Below are 15,582 nucleotides of genomic sequence, written 5' to 3'. Positions count from 1 at the left end.
TCTTCCTTAGAAAGTATTTTTAAATATTTAATGAGAAAATTAAAAGGTAAACCATTTTACCATACCATATCCTTCATTGCTATTTATATGGATAATATAAAATAGCCTTATATATTTATCAACTTCGTATGTAATGAATTTCCTTTGCTACTGAATATAGGCACTTGGAACTTGTTAAAAATTTAAAATTATTTCAATAAGAATGTTGTGCAAAATATTCTTAGTTATTTCTTGCTATCCAACTTGATCTCATAACTATCAATGGATTTCTTTGGTATAAAAATAGAAGACTCTAATATTGATTTATTTAAAGAATATTTGTTTATTTCTATAAACATTTTTCTGTATAAATTAATAGTTGTACCATTTCCAGACTTCAAATATAACCTGCCAAAACATACTAATTAGGTTCTTTCTACTTTTGAATAATAGGATAAACCTGTATCATGTTTGTTAACTTTATTTTTCCTTTTTCTATATAAGACAAGAATTATTTGTTCCTGATTTAACTTAGTTAAAGCTGGAACAGTGATAACTTTCAAGATCTCTTCCTTTGTGCCAAATGTATTCAATCAATTCTTACATATAAAGTGTTACTAGATTAAGTCATTGAAGACTAGTAATGAATTTCCTTTAGTACTTATTTTAATAGAATAAAAAATAAGATAGAATTTCTAAATTCCTAATAGAATTCCTAAAGTTTTCACATGCAAGAAAAATAGCACTAATATATGTGAAGTTTAGTTGGTACTTGCCCATAATTGAAATCATCATTCTTCAATGCTAGTTTCGAGAATCACAAATTCCTTACAAATATGTGAAAAAAAATAAATCTGACTTAAAATATTCAGTAGAATGAACTATTCAAGACTTTTGTTTATTTTATAAGATTATATAATGTTCAAGGTAAGTAGGTAGAATACTAACCGCTATTCAAAAACACTGTACTATTTTTGTTTAGCTTTTGTGTCCAGGCCAAACTGGTGGTGCTGGTGGTGCTTGAGGGAACAAATTGGGTGCCATGGATCAAACCTGGGTTAACCACATGCAAAACAAGTGCCTTTCCAGTGTGTTATATAGTTTTTGTTGTAACTGACTTAAGTTTACAGTTGTGTGCACATTTATGCTTATGGTGAACATTATTGTCCACCAGTAGCAGAATACTCACAATTCAGATCTTCTAATGTTGTAGGATTATTTGATTTTTTATATATCTCTATATTCTGGATATGTGATTACTATCATTCCATACTTGTATTTCCATTTCTGACTGATTTTACTTAGCAGGATCCCTTTTAGCTCTATCCAAGTTATAACATAAGCAAATTTCACCATTATTAATAGCGGAGAAGTAGTATATAACATAAAAGATATATATTTATAAAATATAAAGTTATAATATATATTTATCTAGTCATAATACAAATCCTATTAGATAATTGAGGTTTTTCATATCTTGATAATAAATAACACTGCAAGTGACATGCGTGCATAAAATTTTTGATTAGTGTTTTTGTATTCCTTAAATAGATGCCAAAATGTTGAATTATTGAAGTTCTATTTTATTAATTATAATAAAATTACTATATTATTGCTTCTAGACACACATATGATGATGCTGAGGATTTTTTTTTTTTTTGGCTAGATGCTTTGCTCAATGCAGTTCTGGGGATGAAATCCAGGCATCCTCTATGCAAAGCATGCACTCCTAGCTTCCAGACCAGAATGACATTTTTAATTTTCGTGGGACTATCTCTTACCATTTTCCATAGAGGTTAAAGCAGTTTGTATTCTTTCCCCCATGACAACACTAGCTGTTTCTGGTCAACTATGGGCAAGGCAAGCACCTAATCACAATACTATCTCTCTGGTCCCAAAGAAACAAAGTTTAAGAAATACTGGAATAGCTTAATACACTTTAAAAATGGAAATATTTATGACAGAAGTAAAGTGTTCAGGGAAGATTTTATGATCTATGCATTTCATAAAATAATTTGGGAATTAAATAGTCTGAGGATAATGTTGAAAAATATATTGAATCAGAGAGAAGGGAGAGAAGGAGGAAACAATTCATGACAAATTCTCCTCCATAAAGTAGATAACTAATAATGAAAAATTTTATTTAATCAGATAAAGGGGTGGTTTCATGTATCATATATTAACAGGCATAATTTACAGATCAGATTGGTTCAAACTATAAGTTCTATGACTTGTCTCATATGCTCCTTCCCTTAGTGATATTTTAAATGCCATCAATGTATATTCAACTACAAATTCATATCTGTCCACTTTCCTATATGTTAAAGACAAACATCTGTTTCTGAACTTGAAATTCCATTTGGATATCTAACAACATCATCAATTGCTCTCCAAACTTTACTCACACTGATCCTTTTCTATCCAACACCAGCTAATTCCTCATTTTAGCTCTAGGGCTCTAACAGCTTAGAGGTGCCAGAATACTACATAGTAAGGCAAAGTGAATTTGCTTAATTAAAATGTTAGAAAACTACAACCCTTAGTCTTTACACTTCCTACCTTACTATGTTCCAATTTTGCATTTTATTTACAATTGAGCATATTTTATATATGGAGGCTGGTGCCTAATATCAAGACTGCCTTAATAGCCAAAATTTAGTATCCACTGAGGTATGGAGGGTAAATGGCAATGAATAACTGATTTGATTACTGAGAAATTCAGTTTGAGAATCCCAGCATGTGCAAAAAACAGACTCACACAAATATATACATACACAGAAAATAACAGAGAGGAAATTATATAGCCCTCATCAACACATAGATAATGCAAATTTGTACATATTACTTATGCATGGGCTGGAGCGACAGCACAGTGGACAGGGCATTTGCCTTGCATGCAGCTGACCTGGGTTTGATTCCTCTGCCCCTCTCAGATAGCCCAGCAAGCTACTGAGAGTATCCCACCCGCACGGCAGAGCCTGGCAAGCTACCCGTGGCGTATTCAATATGCCAAAAACAGTAACAGCAAGTCTCACGATGAAGACGTTACTGGTGCCCACTCAAGCAAAATGATGAGCAATGGGATGACAGTGATACAGTGATACTTATGTATAATTTATAGTCCCTGTTACCATGATAATAAAATATCACAAATAAGACTTAAGGAACAATAAGAAACAGTCCTCAGGGGGACAGCTCTGGTTCAGATTTAGATGGTTAAGTGTAAATAGAGGCCTTTGTACTTGTTAAGAGTATTAGAAACTAGATTTTTCTAACGGCCTTTAATTTGGAATATATTTTCAAAGACTATTTAGGAACAAGATAACTTAAACAACATATGGTTCAAAAATGTTCTGTTTTATTCTTGTTCTGTTTTCACCTGTGGAGAATTGTAATTTTCTATCTTTGCAAGTTTAGAAATTATAGTTTCAATTACATTTGATCATATGTATTAAGTGTAAACCTATGTGTGAGGATGACAATGACAGAGTGCCTAACCACCACTATTTGAAGTCACCCAGGACTCAGGTTAATTAATGAGACTCATCCTAAGGTTATACATGATCTATTACTTCCTCTAATTAGAAATAATAATCCTGATCATTATGCTGGTTAGCTGGAAAGAAGTAAGATGAATGTGCTTAACTATGATTAATAGTTTTCTCTAAGCAGTGTAGATCTCTTCTGTCACTGTTATATGCAAACCGGGGCAGCGATGCAATGCTTTTTCATATATATTTTTAAAAACACCTAAAAGGAATGTTCTGTACATCCTTCTACATTCCTGATAAAGAGCAATCGTTTTTCATTACTTTACTGTAATATAAAATCACAAGTGTTCCCCTTCTTTGAAAATAGCTAACTGGGCAGAGCCTGGTAAGCTACCCGTGGTGTATTCAATATGCCAAAAACAGTAACAATAAGTTACTGTTATTGTAAAATCTCACAATGGAGATGTTACTGGTGTCCACTCGAGCAAATCGATGCGCAATGGGATGACAGTGATACAGTGATACAGCTAACTGGGTATTTATTTCTTTACCATTTAAACTTTTGGGAGGACACTTGGAGCACCCCAAACTGGCTCAGCGCTTATACCTGGCTCTGCATTCAGGGATCTTCCTGGTTTGCTCAGGAAACTCTGTGAAGTTGTTGGGTCTGAACCCAGGTTAGCTGTATACAAGGTGACCGCTCAAGCCACTGTGTCTGTTTAGAGCCCTTGTTTTACAATTTCTCTAAAATTTGTGTTAAGAATGCATATGCATCTTATTTTATTCTCATGAAGTAAAATAGATTATTGTATAATATTATATACAAAGCTTACAAAGTTCAAAATAAAGGACGATAGCAAATATTTATTTTCAGCTAGTTTGTGAAGGCCTTTTCTAATGATTTTACTTGACATTTTTACAAGCCCTAAAAGTTACGAGATATTATCTGTAATAGAGTAGAAAAACATCACAGAAAAGTTAATCATAGACTGCTTTTAATGTGATTTTAGCAATACTAAGATAAAAATTTCATATTACTTTTGAATAAAAATTAGAACTTTGTCATTTTAAAGTCTTTAAACACTGTAAATGAACATTTAGTTTAGTTTTATTTGTTGGCCTCACTGCTTAGAGTTCATGGATTTCTCCTGATCATAAGCAGGCATCACTTTGGTTGGAGCTTAGAGAACAATGTGTAGTAGCAGACACTGTACTCTTGCCAGCTGTGTGCAAGGCAAATCCACTGACGTATTTTTGGACCCAATGTACAAGGGTTTTGAGGTTTTGTCAGGTATAATTATCCAAATTTCAGGAATTTGAGGCTAGATCATAAGACGTACTTTTCATTCATAATTTCTACCTCAAAGTCTGCCACAGTATAGAACAAGATAGCAAACTATTTATTATTGTGATACCCTTTAAAATACACTTACCAAGGAGAAAATATCTTAGAAGTAAAATAAAAACTGGGAGTTAAGATGAAAGTTATTCAGTCCTTGGTTTATCACTAATTGTGCATCACTAAAGATTTTATTTCTGTACATTCACATTGAAATTTTGTAAAAGATTGCAATAATCTGAAGTATATCTCATTCATTTATTAGGAGGATTAAGTAGATTAATATGCATAAAAATTTATGACATGTGTTACCTTATATGAAAAATAAATCTTATCACATGCAAAAGCTACTGAAATTTCAAGATTTCATTTCTTTTATATTGTTTTTGTTTCAGAAATCCACAGAAAGTATTTTCACTAATTAATATTTGCAAGATAAATTTCTTAATGTGAATATTTAAACAAAGAATTATAGTAGCTCTTGATTTTGCTATAAAATCTGTGAACAGATTTATTTGAGCCCTAACATGTGGCTTCTTAACAGATATGAATTATAAATTAGTGTAAATCTTGATTGAGTCTTGATAATTTCTATAATCTTAAGAAATAATTTAATAATTTTATCATTTGGAATTGTCTCCTTTATGCAGTGGTCCAGGGGTCAGAAGAAAATTGAGACATTTGTGGAGGGAAAGTGACAGAGGTTATGGGATCTGTGCTGGAATGTTGTAGGCCTGAGACACAACTATAAATCATGCTGACCTAATAACATTTAAAAAATTAATTTCTTTTTTTATATATTTGAATTTTATTACTTATTAAATATTTTCTATTTGGAATATATTATTATTTCATCAAACAGTACACTAAAAGACCTATAAATAATTAAAGAATTATGAAATTTTTAGTAAAGTAGTCAAAAGAAAGGCAGGTAATTAGACAACTACTTTGTGTTCTGAAATATTTTTCCAAATAATGGAATATCAAATACATCACTCACAGTCACAAAGAAAATGGAAAATATTAAATGAATATTAAAACCTGTGGGGGGGAAAGGTCAAAAACTTATTTAAAGTTCTTTACAGTGACATAATATACTCCTCTTTAATAAATAATTCTTTCCGGAAAACAAAAAACTGAAGCATATTCTTCAGAAAAATGAATGGACACTGTAGGTAGACATGTATGTAGACACATAGGCAGACATGTAGGTAGACAAAAGAATGAACTTCAGGGATTGGAGAGAATGAAGCATGTAGGGCTCTTGCCTTGCACGTGTCTGACCTGTGGTTGACCACTGACACCCCCTATGGTCCATAAAGCCCTGCCAGAACTAATCCCTGAGCACAGAGCCAGGAGTAATCCCTATGTAATGCTAGGTGTGACCAAAAGGAAAAAATAAATAAAATAATGAATTTTATAAGTTAGCATTTAAATAAACATTATACTCATCATACTGGAATGAGATATAGAGGCAAGTAAGTAGAATACACTCAATCTATATGTTTAAAAATACAGATGAAAGGCTGGGGAAACAGTGCAGGAGGTCAGACACTTGCCTTTCATGGGGCTGTCTTGCTGTGACCCTGGCTTCAATCCCTGGCACCACATATGATCACCTGAGCACTGCCCTGGGGCACTCCTGAGCATACAGCCAAGAATAGCCCCTGAATATAGCTGTGTGTAGCCAAAACCCCCAGCCCAAGTACATGTGGAAAGAAATCTTATACTTGATGTTGGGAAACCTAGAGATCACTTAGAAGAGTTTAAAATACTTTAACCAATATGTTGAGCCATTCATGTTTTCTTGTGCTAGAAAATTATAGGACGTGCCAATTTTGATTTAAAGCTCCCCAGATATATATACAACTATAACATATTATTTATTTTGATTATTTAAAACAAAAGTATTCACATAACAAAGGCCATTTTATCCTTTCCAAAATCAACTTTTTTTCCACTTTTCTCCTTCATATATACATAGAACACACATAGAGAAAGTATAGTTGTGAATAAATAACACACACATAATAATTTATAGAGTTAGCAATAGTCTGTAAAACTTTCAGATTGACAAATGATCTCTTATCATTTAGTATGGATGGAGATAACAAAAATGATTAATTATCAGTGTCTTTCTGTCAATCAGTTGTAAAACTGACATCTTGATAAATTAGTAAGATCTGATGCCATCTATTGAGCTAATAATCTTCACAATAAAAAACAAATTGTTAGACACATGCTTAAATGCACAAAAGTAACAAATATGCAAACTACAAAGAGGTTAATTTAAAAGCTTACCTGTAGACCTTGTCCATCTACAGTAACTGAGTTGGCTCTCTGCATTTTATTTTTGTCAGTCACTTTGTTTGGCTGCTGGGAAACACCCTTTTCCTTTTTTGCTGTTGTCTGTCTTTCCTGTAAGGAAAAAATGATTTACAAAATTATTTTTTCTTTTTCTAAGATGGGAAAACATGTAGACGTTTCTTGGCCACACTGTAGAGTCCAACTTTCCAGTTTAGAATTCCTATGGGCTGGAGCAATAGCATAGTGAGTAGGGCATTTGCCTTACATGTGGCTGACCCAGGTTCGATTCCTCCGTCCCTCTTGGAGAGCCCGGCAAGCTACCGAGAGTATCTCTCCTGCACAGCAGAGCCTAGCAAGCTACCCATGGTGTATTCGATATGCCAAAAACAGTAACAAGAAGTCTCACAATGGAGACGTTACTGTGCCCGCTCAAACAAATCAATGAGCAACGGGATGACAGTGACAGTGACAGTGATGGATAATATGAAAGTCATTACTGTTAACTGACTCAGTGTCTAAGAATGGCTTTCAGATGATTCAATTATATGTATATGATAAAATAGCAGTTAAAGCCTGTAAAAATTGGTATTATTCCTATGTGATTACAATTCCTTTAGCTTACTATTTATATGGAACATTGCACTAATCTGATTCCATTCAAAAATTACTTTTATCAACATAACGCAACAATTTTTCTAGGAGTATGCTTGAAATTTTTTATTTACTCTCTCCTTTTCTTAAAATCAATGGCATCTCACTGCAACATCAGATAGTAAATTTTGTCATCTTAACTTTAAAATAGTATTTAACTGCAATGACTTACTTTTTTCCTTTTGAAGGCTTTCCTTGCTTTGTTTCCAGAACACTTTCTCTCAGATCTCATCTAGCGAGACTTAGTCACTACCCTCAGCCTATCTGTTGTGCATTATTTTCCTTGCTTGATGATCTGCAATACACATTCTCTTCCTTGATCTTCTCGTTCTCACAATGCATACTCATTCATTCCCTAAGCAACTGTATTTAATCCAGCACGTTCAATTGGAATTTATGGTCTAAATATATATTTCATGTTTCAAATTTCCTATGAAAAGTAACTCCTATACATAACCTTTTAATTTCTCTACACATGTATTATGCATAGAAGACCTAAATTGACGAAAACTTTTCTTAATTGTGTTTCTGCTAAATCCCTCTGAAAATTAAACTTCAAAGTGTATGATTAGTCTGAATCTCCATCATTATATGGTTAAAAGCACCATCAACCTTGGGATTTCTTGTTTTGGTTTGTTTTGCTTATTTTGCTTGAAGAACTGTTGTCACATAACAGATCATTCTGCCGTTCTCCGTATGTCCCCACAGTCTTTTCTCTATGTGACAAGCATATGCAACCCTTTCCACTTCCACTCTAGGTATATCGCCTCTTAAATATTTTAAATGCTTGTTTAACACATGAAAAAAATGTACTCAGAAAATTTCAAGGTAAATATGCCTACTAGGAGGCTGAGGCAATAATATAGTGGGTAGGGAATTTTCCTTGCATATGGTCAACCTTACTTTAATTACCAGAATTACATATAGTCCCCTAAGTCTCTTCAGGAGTGATTCCTGAACACAAAACCAGCTGTGCACCACCAGGTATGCCCCCAATTCCGAAAATGACTAATAAGTAGAATCTGTGGACTTAATCAAGGCTGAAAATTTACAAAACAAAGAGACTCTAACCACACAATTTTCTTCACGATTTTCTTTTCATATAGTTACTTATTTTATGCTGATTTCCAAGTAGTCTCTGAAATATTCACTAAATGTTATTAAAGTTGACAAGCTAGAAATGCTTTTTGAGAAGCGATTTCTCTCTTTTCACTGAGAAAAATCTATATTACTTGAAGGACGGGGGATGGGGAGGGGAAGAGATTGCATCCTTGAAAAAATATTTATTCATAAAAAATTCAATGTCTCTTTTGGGGCTTTACTAAATTTGTCTGTCAGAACTCTATTGTGATAGTTAAGATATTCCCAGAGTTAAAGCTAGTTAACTGAAAAGTTTTAGGAATAGTTCACCAATCATATTTTACAAGAATTGTTAGGACAAAATTGCTCACTGACAAGAGGGGCAGTGTTTATGAACTTTATCTTCATTCTTTTATCAAAAAAGTGCTCTGGCTCTAAGCCAACAAGGTATTACTTTGTTACAATTGAGGAAAATTTTGTTCTTTTGGAAAAAGTATCTGAGATATAAAAAAGAGTTGGAAAATTACTACTTTAATCAATAGAGACCATTCAGATGTTGAAAAGAACTATTCTAAGCCAGAAAAAAAAAAGGCCATGAAAGAATATAGAACATAAAACTAAAGAAAAAGTTATTGATATTTCAGTATTTTCAAGTATCAATCATTTGTTAAGCTATGCAGGTGTTTAAAATACAGAAATCGATGTTTTGTGATTCTTGGTCTCTACAAGTGGCGTAACAGATCTTAACTGTGGATTATATTGTATTAGATTTCCAAAAGAATAATCATCATCCTAAACACAGAAGAAAAGACCATTCACAAAAAAAAGGGCGAAATGAATGAAATAAAAATTGGCCTTACTTTAAATGTGTGCTCTATAGAAAATCTTTTTCTATAGCATGCTGATTCTCAGAGATAGCACGTTTTCTACATTGCTAAAAACTGCTTTCAAAAATAAACGTTTACCACAATATTTAAACCTGCTGTTATTGATCACTCACAAACTACAAGCATCGAGTGATGATTACCTCAAGTACAGGTCTTCCTTTTTGTCTGGTCTCAGCAAGAGGCATAGGCAGCAGCAATGCGCAGTGATTGGTTTACAAGAACAAAAGGGGGTTGCTTCCCTATGAGCAGCACCTTTTATTAGAATCCTGGGATTTGCTCCCTCCGCTTCCATATTACTTGCCTGAATAAAGATACCCCCTTATACAACTATGTCTGGGCAACGCGCGCGCGCGCACACACACACACACACACACACACACACACACACACACACACACACACACACACACACACACACTCCCGAAAACCGAAACAGAGCTCTCTGAAGCAGAAAGGTTGCATGTTCATCTGGGCTCATAAGGATTATGAATTCTAAGAAACTAACTTACAGACAGCTACAGAGCTGTATCTTTGATCACTATAACCTTACTGTGAGATATGCACATTTCCTTGTCTGAAAAAAAAAACACTTGATCTCAAAACCTGCAAGAGCTCAGAATGGACCAAAATCCTTGGTAGTTATTGCGTGCTTGCTTGTTGCTGAGTTGCAAATTAGGCTTGAATTAAAAATCTTTATGAAATTTCAAACATAATTTTCAAATTTACAATTTACAACACAAAATTTAAACTTACAATTTCAAAAATTGTAAAATTTTATAGATATTTTATAAAAATTAAGTAAATATTTTTATTTCTTTTCAAATGTATTGAGGGGCTAGAGAGATAATAATACAATGGGTAGGGGGCTTTGCCTTGCTGGCAAGCTGGCTGACTAAAATTTGATTCCTGACACCCCATTTGTGTACAGAACCCTGCCAGGAGTAAGCCCTGAGCACTGCTGGGTGTGGGCCTCAAACAAAAACAAACAAAACATCCACAAATGTTGATGAGACAAAATCACCTTTGTGCAAAAGCAAATAGTGGGGGTTTGGATATGTGGCCCCAGCATTGTGTTGCAGTTGATGCAAATTTGTACAAGTCAATCACTGTCCTTAGTCATCACTTAGTTTATATATAAAATGAAATGTTTTCTATGACAATATTTGTGAAAATAGAGATAAAGGCACAGCCTGAAGCCTTCAGCAAGAGTTAGCAATTTTTAAATATGAATGAAACTGTAATGAAACTGTCAAATTATCCCTAGGTAGAGCATCAGCGATAGGCATTAAGTTATTTTCCTTATAGTTCTTTGTCCACTAAGCCACCATGATTGTAGTTATGATGACCTTGGGTAGGTCTTTCTAGGTAGATGGATAGCAGCTAGTTAGATAGGATGAAGGAAAATATGAATATAACTATAGGCCTTGTCCACCAAGCACAATTCTAGGTACAATTTGCAACTTGATCCATAATCCCTTTTCTTCACAAATCACAGATGAGATGTTTGTAGTTTCTCATAGGATCATTTCACACTGGGACAAAGCCACTTGCAAAATACTAAATTTGATTATTTAATTTTGTCTGTGCACTAGTATATTACAGTGCATTACAAAATCACGTGTGTACATATGTCACTTTCATTCACTCTACACTTCATTGTTATTTTCTTTTTTTCTCCCTTTATTTATTTAATTTTTTCTCTTTGGGTCACACCTGGCAGTGCACAGGCGGTACTCCTGGAGGTGCTTGGGGGACCATATTGGATGCTGGGAATTGAACCCAGGTGGGCTGCGTGCAAGGCAAACGCTCTACCTACTGTGCTATCCCTCCAGCCCCTCTCTCTTTATTTAGACACCATGACATCTGCGGGTTAGTCTGGGCTTTCAGGCAAAGAGCAGTCCCATCTTTACTACCACCATCCTGTGCCCTAGACTTCCATCACTAAGGCCAGCTTTTCCCATTTAACTCATAAATGAGCCAAAGGAAGTTGAAGACTAAATGTGATGAGATAGTTTTCCACTATATTCACTCTCAAAGTTTCTTTGTACCAGTTGAATTAAATGTTCAACCATGTGCTTTCACTTCAGTTCTCAGTTTAGTCATGCCAGTTTCAAGTAGAATTTCTTTAGAGAGTATAACTATGTAAATTATTATTCAAATCAGTGCACTGTGAGTGTAAAATGCAAGACCAGTTTCCATAACAACAACAAAAATGCATACTTTATGAAGACACAATAATACAAGATGTATGTATGCGTGTGTGTCTAGGGTGTATGTGTCTGTGTATAGAAAGAGTTTTTAGATTTATGCACAACTACAATTAAAATTTCAAAGGTTTTCTTACACACAAATTGATTCACAATTGTCCTTAAGTTATTAATACACTGTAAAGCAAATGAAATTAAAGCAGAGGAAAAGTCTGATATATGTTAGAAAGTCTTTATGACATTTCTAAGTATTTAAAGAAAAACCCTGAGTTTACATGAAAAGTATATACAATGGATATTCAAATGGATATTCATATACTTAAGTAAACTTTTTCAGGGCAAGAATATATCTTATAAGTTCTCTCACATACACTTTAATCATATTTTCAATTAACTAATATAAATTGTTCCTAATGGCTGAAAAGAGATTCTTCTTTATGAGTTTATATATATCGCATAAGCTTGAAACTTTCTGAATCAATATACTTGAAAAACTGTGTTCAACTATGAATATTTTAAAAAAGGATTAGTATTTTAGTTAGTGTAAATCAATACCTTGTCAGAAGTGTCGAAAGGCATAAATATACACTTAACAAAATAAAAATACACGTGGTGGAGATAAATAATTTGTCCTATTTACTTAAACTATATGATGATAATTATATAGTTGAAAGTAGGAAAATTTGGAGATTAACATAAATAATAGAAGACTTTAAAACTTGTATACAGTGCATTTATATCTACTTCAACCATAGTAAATGCAAAATAAAATTCAACAAAATAAACATAAAATTAATCAGCTTAAACTAAAATTATTAGATTAAAAGGAAAATTATACTAAAGTCTTAGTTACTAGACCTCTAGAGTATGTAATTTAACATCATGTTTTGTAATAAAGATAATAATGGTGTTAGATAGCATTAAGTGACAAATAATATGTGCAGTTTAATTTTATCATAGATTAAAACATGTTTCAAACATTTTTCCAAGTATACTTTCAAGTATTTCTATGATAACAAATTAAATATTGGAAATTATTGAAGCAATCTATATGATCAGAAGACTTTTTTTTTCTGTAGGGGTTATCACATTTTATCAAAATTTTACTCTGAACAAACTGATACTCTTATGTAGTTGTCATATGTAATGTTTTGCTTTCCTATGTAAGTCAGTTCAAATTGTAATATTAATGGAAGCAATAGTATTTAGGTATAACCTTTAGAGATAAAGTAATTTAAAAACATAATACTACAGAACAATGTGGGGAAAAATTCATTTATGCAGAAAAGCTAAAATCTTACTGAATTATATATTTGGCAATGTCTCATTAGTTTTCAACATAATAGTCACGCATTCTAAGACAATATTTTATTTCAGAGGTTTGCTAAATAATCTCATATGCCAAATGATTAAGGTTAAGGTACTCTGTTTAAACTGATAGGCATTTTAAAGCATGAGATTTCATAGCAGTTTTGAAGTAGATATTGAGACCTACATTTTAGTAACTTAGAGCACTAAAGTTTTTGACTTTTTTACAAGGTATTTGCATTTTCATTTGACAAACAAATGATGCTATTCTTTTACACTGGTCAAATTTTTTTCTTCAGTAACATTTCCCTTTGTATATGCTGTTTCACATAACTTTCGGTTTTCCTAATGCCTGTGACAAATGTATATTACAAATGCTTACATCCATAATAATAAATATCAAAGTAAATAAGATACAAATTCATATCAGTAGGAACTGAGAAAAATTAAATTTGTATTTATAATAGAATAAAAATATATAGTACCCAATAATAGCAAGTGTGAAAACCTATTTGGTTACATACCTCAGTGACTGAAACTCCTGAAGTAGGCAGATTCTGTTGAAAAAGAGAAGTTTATATTAAAGGAAAAGAAAACTCAATTGAAAACAAATACACATGAACTATCTAATATCACTCTATACCAGCAATATAAATGAAATATTACAAATGCACTTACTTTTTATACCTTTATTTTTAAAGTTGTTAATAAATAGATTTTTCCACAAATTAAGAAAAGGTCTATTATAAAGTTGGTTTGGTTTAGAGTTATATAACCAAAATAAAATTTCATCCACTCAAAGTGAGCTGATTGAAAAGTCCAGGCATAGATGAATTCACTAGTGAATACTTTCCAAACCATATAAGGGCACCTACTTTGTTCTTTTCAGGCTTTTTCAGGAAATTTAAGGAACAAAAACACTCCCAAAAAGTTTCTTTGAGGCAAATATCACTTTGATGCCAAAAGTGGACAGAAAAAACACAATAAAGAGAATTACAGGCTGATACTGCCCATGAACATAGATGTGAATATCCTCAACAAAATACTAGCAAATAGAATTTTAAAAAAACTCATCAAACAGATACACTATGACCAAGCAGGATTCATCCCAGGGATGCAAGTTTGGTGTAACATTCGCAAATCAGTCAACATAATACTTCATATCAATAAAAGGAAAAAATAAAAACCATATGATCATGTCAATACATTCTGAGAAAGCATTTGACATGATCCAACACCTATTCATGATTAAAATCCACAACAAATTGGGAGTTTGAAGAATTTTCCTCAATATTGTTGAAGCCGTCTACCAAAAGCCCACAGTATGCATCATCCTCAATGGGGAAGAAGCAAAATCCTTCCCTCTGAGACCAGTCACAAGACAAGGTTGCCCATTCTCATCACTACTATTCAGTATAGTGGGAGTGTCATCCCAAATTGTTCATCGATTTGCTCGAGCGAGCACCAGTAACGTCTCCATTGTGAGACTTGTTACAGTTTTTGGCATATTCAATATAGTCACTGTCATCACTGTCATCTTGTTGCTCATCGATTTGTTCGAGCGGGCACCAGTAACGTCTCTCATTGAGAGACTTATTGTTACTGTTTTTGGCATATCCAATACGCACGGGTAGCTTGCCAGGCTCTGCCGAGAGGGCTCGATACTCTCGGTAGCTTGCCAGGCTCTCTGAGAGGGGCAGAGAAATCGAACAAGGGTTGGCCAAGTGAAAGGTGAAAGCCCAACCGCTGTGCTATCGCTCCAGCCCTATTCAATATAGTACTAGAAGTAATTGACATAGCAGTTAGGGAAGAAAAAGATATCAAAGGCATCCATATAGGACAGGAAAAAAAAAGTTCTCACTATTTGCAGATGACATACTGTACTAGGAAATCTGAAAGACTGCAAAAAGGTTCTAGAACTATACATCTGTAAAGTAAAGTGGAGGGTTACAAACTCAATACACAAAGGTCCATGGCTTTCCTTTTATTTTATTTTACTTTTTGGTCTTTCCTATATAGAACTTTATCACTGTATTCCCATTGTTCATCAATTTTCTCAAGCGGGCACTAGTAATGTCTCCAGTGTGAGATTTGTATACAATTAATAAAAAAGAAGAAAGAGGTATTAAAAATCAATCCCATTTACAGTTGTGCTTCAGAAAATCAGGTACCTCAGAATCAGCTTAAGTAAAGCAGTAAAGACCAAAACAAAGAAAACTACAAAACACTATTTCAAGAAACCAAAGAGGAAATGGAGACACATCATCTGCAAGCATTATACAGATTCAATGCACTCTCTATAAGGATACCCATGATATTTTTTAAAGAAATAG

General features: G+C 33.2%; 1 protein-coding gene across 2 annotated transcripts in view; it reads right to left on the bottom strand.

Annotated features, from left to right (window-relative positions):
* Positions 1-15,582, bottom strand: part of DGKB (diacylglycerol kinase beta) — a 743,388-nt gene that overhangs the window by 454,938 nt on the left and 272,868 nt on the right. For both annotated transcript variants that reach the window (XM_055124198.1, XM_055124199.1), the window contains 2 exons: positions 13,774-13,806; positions 7,111-7,227 (listed from right to left, as the gene is read on the bottom strand). In XM_055124198.1, coding sequence (XP_054980173.1) covers positions 7,111-7,227; positions 13,774-13,806 — 150 coding nt within the window. The remainder of the gene's footprint in view (positions 1-7,110; positions 7,228-13,773; positions 13,807-15,582) is intronic.

Source organism: Sorex araneus, chromosome 1 (genome assembly GCF_027595985.1).
Source record: "Sorex araneus isolate mSorAra2 chromosome 1, mSorAra2.pri, whole genome shotgun sequence".
Taxonomy (NCBI): Eukaryota; Metazoa; Chordata; class Mammalia; order Eulipotyphla; family Soricidae; genus Sorex; species Sorex araneus.
Note: the sequence above shows the minus strand (reverse complement) of the source record. Positions and strands in the feature narration are given on the sequence as shown.